The 15,074-nt window shown below is 41.8% G+C and overlaps 1 protein-coding gene across 1 annotated transcript; it reads right to left on the bottom strand.

The window, feature by feature from the left end:
- Positions 1-2,383: 2,383 nt before the first annotated feature.
- Positions 2,384-12,297, bottom strand: HINT1 (histidine triad nucleotide binding protein 1). Its single transcript, XM_007532521.3, has 3 exons — positions 12,062-12,297; positions 9,927-10,031; positions 2,384-2,692 (listed from the first exon to the last, which is right to left on the bottom strand). The coding sequence occupies exons 1-3, from the start codon at positions 12,170-12,172 to the stop codon at positions 2,528-2,530; spliced, it is 381 nt and encodes a 126-aa protein (XP_007532583.1). The 5' UTR covers positions 12,173-12,297; the 3' UTR covers positions 2,384-2,527.
- Positions 12,298-15,074: the final 2,777 nt, after the last annotated feature.

Consider the following 15,074-nt stretch of genomic DNA (forward strand, 5'->3'; position numbering starts at 1 on the left):
GGGTCTCCATTTTGGAAAAATCTAGTAGGTCTATTTTAGATATATTCTAAGGGGCCCATGGCTCTACTAGTTTTTGCCCGAGTCGGACATCTAATATGCAGGTGACCTAAGTTATTGTCTAGGGAGATAGTGTCATAGTTGGAAAAAGGACTAGAAAGCTGGATCAGGAAAGAAAGTAGCTCCCAAATGTGGGAAAAGTATATAGTTACTGTAAACCCCATCAATTTAATCTGGGGCCCATAGTCAGCACAGGAACCTATGTAACCTCTGTATGTAGGTCTGAGCTCACATTCTGTGGTCACAGCTAGGAACATTCCAGGCTGCACTAATTTCAGCACCCATCATCCTCAGCTGACAGGCAATGTATGCTATCCAACCTCCCTTAGGAGAATGGAACATTCCCTACCCTTGTTGATCTACATTAAGGGCAAGGTCTTGTAGGGGCCCACAGAGGGTACCATCATGTTGTTCCTGAGGGAGATGACTAGTGACAGTGGAGGTACACAGCCCTCTGGCTTACTTCCCTTATCATTTACCCTTCTGAGAATATGGACCAAAATTCTTTTTGGGGTACAATAGGTAAGAATTCTGGCTTCTGTAATTGCTTTTCCATTGAACATGAATGCTAGGAGGTTGATCCATACCCCCAGCCTATTTCTATCTTTCCCTAGTGAGTTAGGCTATGGCATAGTCAATATCCTTAATCTCCCTCCAAATAAACAATTTAAAAACCACTAACAAAGTAAAAAAATTATAAAATTCTCAATTAAATGTGTAAAACCCTACTTTAAAAAAAAAGTATTTTTATAGATGGAAAATAAAACACATGGAGAATGAGGAGACAAAAGTAGCCAAGAAATACCTAATAAATTCTGTAATCTTCCTAGAAAATGCTTAGATGGGGAGTCGGGTGATAGTGCAGTGGGTTAAGCACAGGTGGCGCAAAGTGCAAGGATCTCAGTTAGAGTCCCCGGCTCCCCACCTGCAGGGGAGTCGCTTCAGTCAGTGAAGTCTGTAGGTGTCTATCTTTCTCTGCCCGTCTTTCCCTCCTCTCTCCATTTCTCTCTGTCCTAACCAACAATGTCAACAACAATAACTACAATAATAAAACAAAAGCAACAAAAGGGAATAAATATTAAAATAATAATAATTAAAAAATAAGAAAATGCTGTAGTCTGGGAGGTGGTACAGTCATAATAAAGCTTTGGACTCTCAAGCATGAGGTCCTGAGTTTGATACCCAGCAGCACATGTGCCAGAGTGATGTCTGGTTCTTTCTCCCTCCTCCTATCTTTCTCATTAATAAATAAATAAAATCTTTAAAAAAAAAAAAGTGCTTAGATAAAGGAAAGTCAAAAAGCAAAGCGATATACCCCACACTCTTAGAAAGGGTTGTCTAGGATGATAGGTGAGACTAAAAGTACAAAGTCTGGTTGTCAGTCTATATAAGTAGAAACTAGAATCTAAGATTTTTCCTTAAGCATTTTTGCTAGTGTGCACATATATATATGTAAAATTGTGAGTTTTCAATTTGGTAAGTGAATTTTAAGTAAAATCTTTTCAAGTCTTTACAGTAAGTAAAATATTCAGAATTTGAGTAAGAGAATACTAATGTGTAGCTTCATGTGCTTATCAGAGCTTAAGACAAATCTATTTTCTTTCTTCCATATGACCCCAATAGTCCAGGTGAAATATTGGAGGGAGGTATTTTTCTATACTCAAAACTATCACACATTATCAAGTGTGAGGATCTGGGTTCCAGCCAAGTGTGAGGATCTGGGTTCCAGCCAAGTGTGAGGATCTGGGTTCCAGCCAAGTGTGAGGATCTGGGTTCCACTTGGAAATACCTGAAGGGGGTATCTTTATGAGTGGTGGAGTAGTGCTACACTCTATGTCCTCTGACTCTCTAGCTTTTGTTGTCTCATTCTTTATCTAAGAAAGAAAAAAATGTCTGGCAGGAGCAAGTGTAGTCATGCAGGCACTGAGCTCCAGTGATAAAAACCATGCTGGCAAAAAAAAAAAAGTTAAAATAAATAAATATGAATTGGATTAGAAAATCTGGACTAGTATTTCAGTCTAAAAGGACATTACAAAGCCAAGCTTAAATTCATAAAGTCTTGTATCTGGGATGGGAAGATAGCATAATGGTTATGCAAAGAGACTCCAAAGTCCCAAGTTCAATCCCCCACACCGTTATAAACCAGGGCTGAGACAAAAAAAAAAAAATCCCATAATCTGTCTTCAAATATCAGTCATCATATTTTAGCAATGTTCCTATGTTACATCTTCTTTGGGGGACAAAATAAGAAATCTCATCAGCTAATGTCACTTTCACACATTCCAACAAGTATGTTTTTTAAATAGTAAGTCAAATACAGAGATGATAAAATATGCAACAGTGTATTTTATTATGAGCTTTTAACATTTTGTTGTTCCATACATAGGCAAAATCAAGTATACTGTTCAATACACTGGAACTTGCAAACTTAATCATTGCCTAGAGAAGGAAAACTATCCTTAAAGCATGTTTAACCAGGAGGCCAATTCATCTGCCGACCTCCAAGAACGTGAAGATGAATGTGATAGACAGACTGTCCCCCATCTGCACCTTCATTCACTACCATTCGATAACCCCTCTTCAGGCCCAGATCAGCAGCACATTTCTTGCCAACAATCATTAAATGTCCAAGAAGCTGGAAAAAAAAAAAAAAAAACTTAAGCACAGGTGATTTACAACAAATTGTCATTAAATAAACCACTACATTGAAATATTAAAAAAAAAATTAAAAACACCAAGTTGACAGGACAAAGTAAAGCTGTTACTATTTGCACATAGCATGTTATTATATACAGAAAACCCTGGGGCCAGGTTTCTGTACATCTGGTTGAGTGCACACACTACAGTGCAAAGAACCCTGGTTCAAGCCCCTGGTCCCCACCTGCAGGGGGAAAGCTTCACAAGTGGTGAAGCAGGTATCTCTCCATCTCTCCATCTCTCTCTCTCCCCCACCCCTCTCAATTTCTGTCTCTATCCAATAATAAAAAAAAAAAATCTTTTTAATTTAAATATAGAAAACCCTGAAGAAATCCAAAAACTCAATAAATCAATACATAAAAATTCATTGCATATAAATTAGAGATGACCTATCAGAAAGAAATTGAGAAACAATCTTATTTACAATTTCATCAAAAGAATAAAATCTTAAATGCTTAATAATAAATTTAAGCACAGAAGTGAAGGCCTATACACTGAAAATCTTAAAGGTGGGACTGATTTTTAATCCACTTATAAGTGAAATTATATGGTATGTCTTTATCTGTCTTATTCACTTAGCCTAATGACCTCGAGATCAATCGTTCGTTGCAAATGGTAAGATTTCCTTTCTGTGGTTATTGTCATCAGGCCTTCAACATTGGATGACTTTTTCTGACTAAAAGAATGACAGAGGCACAGGGAGAGAGGGAAAGATCAAATTTTCCCTCAGTATGGAGGGGGCCCGGTTTCAATCTAGGTTGTAGTCATGGCAAAGTAGACACCCTCCCAAATGAACTATCTTGCCAGTTCTGGTTTCCTAATGACTAATAGTTCATTGTGTGCCAATGTGTATTGCCTTTATTCATTCATCCACTGATGGATATCCAGGTTGTTTCCATCATCTTGGCTATTATAAATAATGCTGTAGGGGCCAAGAGAAAGTTCACTCAGTAGAGCACACATTCTACTGAGCACCAAGACCCAGGTTTGAGCCTCTGGCTACTACACAGTGGAACAGTGAGTGCTATGGAGTCTCTCACCTCTCTTCCTGTCTCTCACCCTCTATCTAAAAAAAAGAAAGAAGTACACCAGGAGTGGTGGAATTGTGCAAGCATGGAGCCCCAGCAATAGCCCTGGTGGGCCCCCTAAAATAATAATGTTGCTATCATCATGGGGTTGAATATTATTTTTTCATGTTAGTGTTTTCATACTCTTTGAATAAATACCCAGAACCAGAATTGATGGATCATACAGTAATTGAGGGGGGTAAAGTGTCACCACTAATCTTTGATTAGAACCCCTCCCTTATTTATTTTTTTTAAGAATCTTACTTATCTTTTTATATCCATGTCCATAATATGGGGGAAAAAATGGTTTTAATGCTTAGAGACTTAGTTATTTTATGCATGTGTGAGAGATAGTGAGAAAGGACTTATACATGCATTACCCATCATTCCTAGGCCAATTTTTTGTGTATATTTTAAATGAGAAAGAGAAAGACAGAGGAGGGGAGACAGATGACAGCACTTCACTATCCCTGGGGTTTCTCCTGCTGTTGTGCTTCCAAGCCTGGTGTGAGGGCTCATACCCAGGGCCTCACATGCTTTACCAGGTGAGCAGCCTTCTTGCTCCTAAACTGATTTTTAGACAAAGAATGAGAATGTGGTCCAATTTTGTTTTTTGTTATGAATGCTAATTATCACAGCATTCTATCAAAAATGAAATGTCTGATACTTCTTTCTTTCTTTCTTTTTTCACACTTTGGATAGAGACAGAGAGAAGACGGAAGGAGGAGATAGAAAGGGAGAAAGAGGGAGCTGGGTGGTAGTGCAGTGGGTTAAGCACAAGTGGCGCCAGGCGCAAGGACCTGCTTAAGGATCCCAGTTCAAGCCCCCGGCTCCCCACCTGCAGGGGAGTCACTTCACAGGCAGTGAAGCAGGTCTGCAGGTGTCTTTCTCTCTCCCTCTGTCTTCCCCTCCTCTCTCCATTTCTGTCTGTCCTATCCAACAACATCAATAACAACAATAATAACTACAACAATAAAACAAGGGCAACTAAAAAGAAAAAAGAAAAAAAAAGAAAGGGAGGAAGAGCAACCACCTGCAGCACTGCTTCACTACTTGTGAAGCTTTTACCCCTACAAGTGGGAACTGGGGGCTTAAACCCAGGTTCTTGCACACTGTAATGTGCATGCTCTACTAGGTGTACCACCACCTGGCCCTTAATATTTACTTTAAAAATATTCATGGTGCTCAACAATTTGTTTGGCTTCATATGTTAACTCTCTTTTCAATCACCAAGTTCCAGATGCCACCAGGATGCTGGCCAGGCTTCCCTGGATTGAAGATCCCACCAATGTGTCCAGGAGCTCCGCTTCCCCAGAGACCCACCTTACTAGGGAAAGAGAGAGGCAGACTGGGAGTATGGACCAACCAGCCAACGCCCATGTTCAGCGGGGAAGCAATTACAGAAGCCAGACCTTCTACCTTCTGCAACCCACAATGACCCTGGGTCCATGCTCCCAGAGGGATAGAGAATGGGAAAGCTATCAGGGGAGAGGTGGGTTATGGAGATTGGGTGGTGGGAATTGTGTGGAGTTGTACCCCTCCTACCCTATGGTTTTGTTAATTAATCCTTTCTTAAATAAAAAAAATTTAAAAAAAAAATTTATGGGCAGGGGGTCGGGTGGTAGCGCAGCGAGATAAGTGCAGGTGGCACAAAGCGCAAGGGCCGGCATAAGGATCCTGGTTCGAGCCCCCGGCTTCCCACCTGTAGAGGAGTCACTTCACAGGTGGTGAAGCAGGTCTACAGGTGTCTTTCTCTCTCCCTCTCTGTTTCCCCTCTTCTCTCCATGTCTCTCTGTCCTATCCAACAACGATGACATCAATAACAACAATAATAATAACTACAACAATTTTTAAAAAGGGCAACAAAAGGGAAAATAAATAAATAAATAAACATTTTTTAAGTTACCAAAACCATCCTAGCAAATAAAATAAAATGTGGGCCAGGTAATATAGCATAGTGTCGCATGCAGAGTGCACACCTTAATGTGTAAGGGCTGGGGAATCTACCCTCAGCACCAATGAAAGCAACATGGACAGGTTAAGGAAAAAAAAAAAATTCCATGGGTGGTAAGAAGAGTACTTTGGTGTCTTCCCATCTTAGTATACAGAATTAAAAAAAATAAAGGGAGGCAGGGCCACTCAGTAGTACTGAACATGCAAAAAGCCCTGGGTTTATTCCCTGACACATTAGGGAAATATTTGTACAAATATGAGTACAACCCCACAGCAAACAAAGAAGATAATCTAAATTAAAAAAAAAAAATACACAAAGAGAGTTGAGGGGATAGCAATGGTTATGCGAAATGACTTTCATGCCTAAGGCTCTAACGATCCAAATTCAATCCCTAGCACCAGCATAAGCAGGAAGTGACAATGTCTCTCTCTCTCACACACTCTACCTTTCTGTCTCTCACTCTCTTATTAAAATAATTAAAATTTTTAAAAAATAGGCAGAGGAGGAGTCGGGCTGTAGCGCAGCGGGTTAAGTACAGGTGGCGCTAAGCACAAGGACCCGCATAAGGATCCTGGTTCAAGCCCTTGCTCCCCACCTGCAGGGGTGTCACTTCACAAGCGGTGAAACAGGTCTGCAGGTGTCTATCTTTCTCTCCCTCTCTCTGTCTTCCCCCTCCCCTCTCCATTTCTCTCTGTCCTATCCAACAACGACAACAATAATAACTACAACAATAAAACAAGGGCAACAAAAGGGAATAAATAAATAAAATAAAAAGAAAAAAATATTAAAAAAAAAATAGGCAGAGAAATTGACTAGACTCTTTTCTAAAGAAGATATGCATGGTTAATGACTCATGGAAAGTTGTTCAGTATCGCTAATCATTGGGGAGACATAACTCAAAACCACAGTGAAATTGTCACCTTTCACTTATTACAATGGCTAGTATAAAAAGACAGAAAAATCACAAATTTAGGGGAGATATAGAGAAAAGGGAATCCTCGGGCACTGCTTATGTGAATGTAAATTAGTGTAGGCACTAAGGAAAATAGTAGTTCCTAAAAAAAGTCTAACTAGAAATAGCATTTGATCCAAAAATTCCACTTCTGAGTATTTTCTTTAGAACCTTTTTGCTTGGTATCCTATATTTACTTTTTTTTTTTTTTAACATTTAAGATGCCTATAAAAGAGGGAGAAATTTACACTGTCCAAAACAATATAAGTTAGATTTTATCAGAGTCAAAATTTCGGCCTTAGGAAGTTTATTTTTTAAATTAAAAATAAATTAATTTTTAAAAGAAATTAAATGAATAACAGTATCTTTTTCTTCTTTTACTGAAACAGGTGAGTTGGCCAGCTAAAGTTTAAGCTAGTCCTCTTTCTACCCACCATCAACAAAGGATAATGCCATCTCCACCTTAAGATGTTCAAAATATTGAGGATGTTCCTCAGACATGGGTTTAATCCCTTTGGTCATTGCTTTCATTAAGAGAATAATGGTAAGGGAAAGTCTTCAAACCATCATATTTTCATGTACTGAACTGCTCCTCTTTATACCTGTTTTGAATGAATCAAAGTGCAATCTTGTTCTTGAGAGGAGCTAACCTTGTATTTTATAGACCAGAACATCTTACACTCGGTAAACCAGTCTCACAGGACTTCCCCAGGCAACAGAAGGTAAACAAATATTGGTACTGAGAAAACACACCTGAATTTCTCTTTGACATTCAGGGTATTACTACCTTAAATTATATAGTTTCACATTACTTAAAAACACTGTTTCACGTAAATTGGGGGGGGGGGGAGTACTATAAAAGTAACACCACAACCCTGGATTATGGAAGCATTTTCAATTTATTATTATCAGAATTCAGGAAACTGACTTTCTTCCCTTTTAAGAAAAACACAAAAAGACAAGGCTTGGGGGGAGGGGGGGACAAGGCCTTAGAAACTCAGGCAGGTAGTACAATTTCCTTTGAGAAAATAATTCTAACTGTGAAAAACACGGAACTAGATGAATCCTCACTGAAAAACCACTTTACAGAGACTATAGTGAAAATTTACAAACTTTCTTCATTAAGAAACCTGTCTTCTGCAGGCTGTGTGGCGGCGCACTTGGTTAAGCACCCATGTTACAATGCACAGGGACCTAGGGTTGAGCCCCAGGTGCCCACCTGCAGGGGGAAAGCTTTGAGTGGTGAAGCAGTGTTGCAGGTGTCTTCTCTGTCTCTATCACCCTCTTCCCTCTGAATTTCTGACTGTCTCTATCAAATAAATAAAGATAATTTTTTTTAAATCTGTCTTCTTGGGAATGGGTGGTGGCGTACCTGGTTAAGTGCACATATTACCATGCACAAGGACCTAGGTTCAAGCCCCTGGCCCCCACCTGTAGGGGAAAAGCTTCACAAGTGGTGAAGCAGTGCTGCAGGTGTCTCTCTATCCCCTTTCCCTCTCAATTTCTCTGTCCTAGTAAATTAAATAATTAAATAATAAAAATAAATTTTTTTTTTTAAATCTGTCTTCTTAGTACCATTTATTCAAAATAATTCTATTTTTTTCTTGGCCACTAAGGGCTATAATTATTATTATTTTTTTAACAGATCATTGCTCTGATTTTTTTTTAATTTTTAAAAATATTTCCTTTTGCTGCCCTTGTTGTTTTATTGTTGTAGTGACTGATGTCATTGTTGGATAGGACAGAAAGAAATGGGGGGGTAGACAGAGAGGGGGAGAAAGACACCTACAGACCTGCTTCACTGCTTGTGAAGCCACTCCCCTGCGGGGGGGGGCGGCTGGAACCGGGATCCTTGCGCTGGTCCTTGCGCTTTGCGCCACCTATGCTTAACCTGCCTGCCCGACTCCCTAGGGCTATAATTATTAAGTATACTATTCATTCATTATGATCTAAGATAGTAAAGTCTATATAACCATATTATGGTTCCAGGGTTATACTTTCCATGCTATCTTTCTTTTACATGCTTCCTAATTCCTTCCTCAGAACTAAATAATAGATTCTGACTAACCATATCAATCCATCCTTGTTTTGGGGTGGCTGCCTCTAGAAGTCCACATACTTTATCTACAAACAACCATATAGTAAATATTTTAAGGCTTACAAGCAGACCACATAGTCAGTTAAAATCACTCCAATGCCTTTGTAATACAAAAAAAAAAAGTCATCAACAACTAATGAGAATGGCTGTGTTCCAGAAAGACTTTATTTACAAAAACAGAAGCACTACTAGATTTGGGCCACAGTAAATAAACTGCCAAACTTTGTTCTGATTTATGGATTTAATAATCAAACTTTCAGGGGCAGAGAGATAGCATGATGGTTATGCAAACAGACCCTCATGCGTGAGAATCCAAGGTCCCATGTTCAATCCCTGTACCACCATAAGCCAGAGCTGAGGAGTGCTCTGAAAGAGAGAAAGAAGGCAAGAGAGAGAGAGAGAGAGATGAAGACAAAGAAAGAATGGAAGAAAGTACAAACTAAACTTTTAGGAAACAAGATACATGTGTTTGCAATTGAAATCACAAAGGTTCACTTACAATGTTAAATTCATGTTAGGTTCACATGGATTTTGTGATATCTACTTAAAGTAGAGATAATTTACTTGATTTGAAATTTCTCATATTGGAAACTTTTAGTAACACCTCCAATTTTTTTTCTATAAATCATCCTCCTACATACTTCACTAGATAGAATTTTACCCATAATTTCAGTATTCTCAATTTTACTTTTTGCTAATTCAATCACATAGCATACCAATTCCTGGTCTTGCATACCATGTCTCTCAATACACATGCATATGCATATTTCTAATTGAAATCAAACTATATATTGCAATGAAGCCCTAATGATTTTCTTGGTGTTCTGGTAACACCCTCTAGAAATTAAAAATACAGTGGTCCGGGAGGTGGCGCAGTGGTAAAGCTTTGAACTCTCAAGCATGAGGTCCCCAGTTCAAGCCCCAGTAGCACATGTGCCTGATGATGTCTGGTTCTTTCTCTCTCCTCCTTTCTCATAAATAAGTAAAATCTTTAAATATATATATATATATATATATATATATATATACACAATTAAGTTTAAATTTTAGTCTCCTAAGTTAAAATGCAAGAAAATATATTGTGTTAGTAAAGTTACTTACACTCTCATCATCATCTTCTGCCACAGAAATTTGGGATATATATTTCTTAGGTATCACCAAAAAATGTGTTGGCGCTTGAGGGGAAATGTCATGGAAAGCAAGACACTAAAGAAAGGAAAAAAATGAAAGTTTTAGTATATCAATCAGTGTTGGAAGATTATCACTCTTTCCGATTAACCGTAGTGGATGCTAGGAAATCAGACACGGACATACTCTATGGTTCCCCCACCCCCTGTAATTGCAAACTAGTGGGAAAATTGTCTTTGATCAACCGAAGGTCTTACATTATAAAGAAACCTCAAAAGGGCGAAATAAATTATTACAAAATAACCTGATTTAACTTGGGTGGTCAGGGAAAACCACTGAGATGGTGACTAAGATGCAAAAGGTAGAAGAAATCAGACATGCTAAGCCTTAAGGACCTTTTCAATCTGTTACCTAAATTCTAGTCACACTGTGTTTTTTTTTTCATTTGTCCTCTCCACTGCAATGATCCTGGATTCCCCCAACCCTAACGTGTTGAACTAAAACTGTTTTTCATTCCTTAGCTGACTATCATATATAACATACACCATTTCCAAAGGAAATTTCTGATTCTCCTCCCCAACTTCCTAAGTCAGGAGCGCTGGCTATGTGGATTTCCTGAGAGGGTGGGTGGCTGAGTTTTCCTTTACATAGTGACCGGTTTTGTATGTCTGATAGTTGGTTTAATACCTTTCTTTTCCCCCATTTTGCACAACTGTTTAAGAAATAGACAGATTCTCTATGGTAAAAAAGAGGGTAAGTGGCATTTAAACGAATTTCATACCACATAAATGTTAGCTCTTATTCAATACTGAAAGTGGATGCTGCTTAACATAATCGTTGTTTATGTCTCAGGAATAATTCTATTTGACGGTATTCCTTACAAAATACAGTGTGATTTGGGTTGTGTAACACAGTTCAGTTACTGGACCTGCAGTGATTCAAAGGTCAGTATTAATGATTTATTTTTAAAAGATCTGAAATGACTTAAGGCACATAAGCATTATTCTAAAGCAAAGCAATGCCCCTTACACTAGTGACAAAGTTAAAACAAACTCCTCAAAGCTCAGGTGAAGTTTTAAACCTGAGAGTATGACAGATAGTATAAATCGAATGCTTCATCTTTTCTTTCCTACTTCTTGACTGTTAATTTGAGGAGTTTACAAATCTGTTTCTATCTCACATCAGCTTTCTCAGACGGCCAGAGCCTCTAGCACAGTTAACCATCTACTAAAATCTTTTTTTTTTTTTTTTTGCACTGTCTCTAAGTCACAGCAACACGCTGGCCTTTCTAAAACAGCATTTCGCCTACAAGGGAGAGTCATATAAAAACTACCTCCTCAGTTCCGGGGGATAAAATTTGTTTCCTGTCATATATAATAAAGTGAGTCTCATTCCGCTGTTTTCAGGTGCAAAAATATTCCCGGAAGGGAACCCTAAGAAAAGCAAATCGCGGAAGCAGGTCCATTAACACCGCGTAGCACACAGAACGAGGGTGGAGTCCAAGCTGCTGGGGCGGAGCCGGGCGGCCCTCGCGGCCCCCCTGCGGCCTCCACGATCCCCCAGCAGCTCCCCCCCTTTGCCTCCCCAAGACGCCCCTCGAAGCCCCCCCCCCCTGCGGCCCCACGATCCCCCCCAGCAGCCCCCGAGACCCCTGCAGCCTCATGGAGCCGCTCGTCGGCGTGCGGGCCGGCGCAGCGCGGGAGATCGCGGAGATTGGGCCCGAGTGAGGCAGGGCACGATCGGGTTACTCCCTGTCAGGCAGAGCGCGGGCGAGATTGCAAGATTCCCGACACTGCCGAGGCCCCGGGCAGCCCCGGAGTTGGCTGCAGCCGTCGCGAAGGGCCCGGCGCGCCCACCTACCCCCACCCCACCGGCTCCCCCAAAACACGCGCCCGGACCCCACGGAGCGGCCCTGCGGGCGCCCGGCAGCCTGGCCCGCGCCCGGGGCTGATAAGACGTAACCGGAGCGCCGGCACGCGCCGCCAGGCCGCCTCGCAGCCGCCCCGGTCCCGCCCGGGGACCCTGGGCCCTCCACGGCATCTGCGGGAAGCCGGCGGGTCCCGGGACGCCTGCCCACGCCCGGTGCCCGGTGCCCGGTGCCCGCCGACCTGCTCATCCTCATAAATGATTTTGGCTGGAATTTCCTTGCGGATAATCTTTCCGAAGATGGTGTCGCCGCCAGGCCGGGCGACCTGAGCCTTAGCGATCTCATCTGCCATCTCGGCCTCCCTCCCGCGGGGCCGCCCGGGGAGAATCTGCTCGCGAGAAGGGAGGAGGAGCGGAAACCGGCGGAGGGCGGGAGCGCGTGGCCGCCTGCGCGGGGACCGCTGCTCGCGCGGCCCAGCCGGCTCTGCGCACGCGCAATGCGGACCTGAGCTCTGGGCGGGCGGGCGCGCTGGCGGCTCCCCAGCCGGAGACCGGGCGGACGGGCGGGGTCGATCAAGGTCAGAGGCTGCGGGCAGCTGCAGACTTGCGGGTCTTTCTTCTCTCTCCCGAAGTGGGGTTACTCCTATGAAGCCTCATAGACTCTTAGAGGAAACAGTGGACATTGCAACTGAAAAAATAAAATAAAATGAGTGAATGCGAGCAGCGCTAGCCTTATTTGTTGGCTGACACAGCGTGACCCTTCTCAGCTACACTAGGCCTGTGCTCCAACATTTTAAACTCTTCTAACATCAGTTTTCTTGTTTGTTTGTTTTCCTCTTCTTGCGATGGCCCTCGGTCTGGGTTGCAATTTAAAAATCACCCGGTAGCGCGGCCAGGTGGTGGCGCACCTGGTTGAGTGCACATTAACAATGCAGGTTCCAGCCCCTTCCTCACCTGGGGGGCGGGGGGAGCTTTGCAAGTGGTGAAGCAGGGCTACAGGGGTCTCTCTGTCTCTCTCCCTATCTCCCCCTTACCTCTCGATTTCTGGCTGTGTCTATCTCCAATAAATAAGTAAAGATAGTTTAGAAGAAAACAAACAAACAAAAAAAACCCGCAATTTAAAACTCCCACTAAGCTTGACAGCATCCCAGATCAATTGAGGGTGAGGCTGGTAGTTTGTGAAGGTCCCAGTCTGTTCTACAAAGGTTTCTTCCCAGCAGTAATTAGCATAAGGTGGTCTACCTTAGAGCCATAAAACTTTCCTTAACTCCACAGCTCCCTCTATATCTTTGGTCTTTGAAAATATTTCTTTAATATTTATGTTTAGTAATATAAATAGAGAAAGATTCAGCGGGGAAGATAGAGACTGGGGTCAGAGCACTGATCTGCTCTGGCTTATGCTGGTGCTGGGAGTGAACCTGGGGCCTTGGAGCCTCAGGCATGAAAGTCTTTTTTTGCAAAACCATTATGCTGTCTCCCCAGCTCAAAAATATTTTTATAATATTGTGTCCACTTTCTCATTTACTTTATTCACTTTAATGAAAGACAGAGGCAGACCAGAGCATTGGTCAGTTTTGGCATATGGTGGTGCTAGGGACTGAACCTGGAAACCTCAGAACCTCAGGCATGAGAGTCTTTTGCATAGCCATTATGCTGTCTCTGCAACCCCATTTTCTTTTTTGAAAATTTCCATTTCCTTCTTGTGAAGGTCACTAAGGGCCTCCACTTACAAATATTATAATTCCATTTCTCACTTCTTGACATTTTCCACTGGTAACCATTCCCTTCTTTCAAGTCTTCACTCCCTACCTCTCTGGATGCTGTTTCTCCTTCACTGTGAGCCTCCTGTCCCAGGCCTCCAAATAGGTTCCATTCCCCCACCCAACCCCACCTTATCTAGCTAATATTTCATCTAAAAGAAGCCTTATAATGGCTGGGCGCTGGCGCACCTGGTTGAGAATACACATTACAGTGCCCAGATTCAAGCGCCCCCAGTCCCCACCTGCAGGGGGGAAACTGTGCAAGCAGTGAAGCAGCACTGCAGGTGTTTCTCTGTCATATTCCCTCTCTACTTTCCCCCTCTCTATTTCTGGCTGTCTCTATCCAGTAAATAAAAATAGCAAGCAAGAAAGAAAATTCAGCTATACCTCCTGGACTGCTCTATATATCATTGTATTTTATCACTTTGTCATGTGATGTTATTGCTAATGGTGTCTTTTAATCTATAAAAGTGTTGCATTTGGGAGAACCTGGAAGCACCATGCACAGAGGACCCCAGTTGGATCACCCAGACACCACATAAGAGCACCATGTAAAAAGGTAGTTTCATGGGGCCAGGTGGTGGTGCACCTGGTTGAGGACATATTAGCATGTGCAAGGACCCAGCTTCACACCCCCACCAGTCCCCACCTGCAGAGGAAAAGCTTCACAGGTGATGAAGCAGTACTGCAGGTGTCTCTTTCTCTCACACTATCTTCCTCTCCCCTCTTTATTTCTCTCAGTATCTATCCAATAAAATATAAAAATATATAAAAAGAGAATTAATTAAAAAATAGCTTCACAAGCAGTGCTGTGGTCTCTCCTCTATGTGTGTGTCTGTATCTGCATTCGTCTCACCCTTGGGAGAAAAATAAAAGGCTACAGGTAGTGACAGAAACCTGAAAACATGAAACCCCAGTGAAAAATACGTGGAATCAAAAGCAAATAAAAGCTTGTATTTGGTACTTTTGCTATCAAACACATTACTGGAATAATAGCAAAATCTAAATAAAACCTCTAAATTAAATAGTATTTTAAAAGTAATGTCAAATAATCACAGCAAAAATATCAACAATCATTTGATGAAGGTTTCTAACATATAACCAGGTGATTCCCTTGCTGCTGGTCCTGGAAACACACTTATAAAACCACTGAAAATGCTTTTTTTTAAAAAATTATTACCTTTATTTGTTTATTGGATAAAGACAGCCAGAAGTCCAGAGGGAAGGGGGGATAGAAAGGAAGAGAGGCAGAGAGACACCTGCAGCACTGCTTGACCACTCACAAAGCTTTGCCCTGCAGGTGGGAACCTGGGACTTGAACCTGGATCCTCGCACATGTGCACTCAACCAGGTGCACCATCACGCGACTCCCCCCCCCCTTTTTTTTTGGCCTCCACAGTTATCGCTGGGGCTTGGTACCAGCACTACGAATCCACGGCTCCTGGAGGCTATTTTTCCCATTTTGTTGCCCTTATTGTGGTTGTCACTGTTGTTA

This window comes from Erinaceus europaeus, chromosome 2 (genome assembly GCF_950295315.1).
Source record: "Erinaceus europaeus chromosome 2, mEriEur2.1, whole genome shotgun sequence".
Classification (NCBI taxonomy): Eukaryota; Metazoa; Chordata; class Mammalia; order Eulipotyphla; family Erinaceidae; genus Erinaceus; species Erinaceus europaeus.

Bases quoted from the DNA above. Each gene is read 5' to 3' on its own strand.
- HINT1 (XM_007532521.3), bottom strand. From the start codon at position 12,172: ATGGCAGATGAGATCGCTAAGGCTCAGGTCGCCCGGCCTGGCGGCGAC. The intron at 10,032-12,061 runs GTCGGCGGGCAC...TCCTTTCTTTAG, and splicing joins TCATTTATGAGGATGAGCAG to TGTCTTGCTTTCCATGACAT. The intron at 2,693-9,926 runs GTAAGTAACTTT...TTTTTTTTCCAG, and splicing joins CAGAAGATGATGATGAGAGT to CTTCTTGGACATTTAATGAT.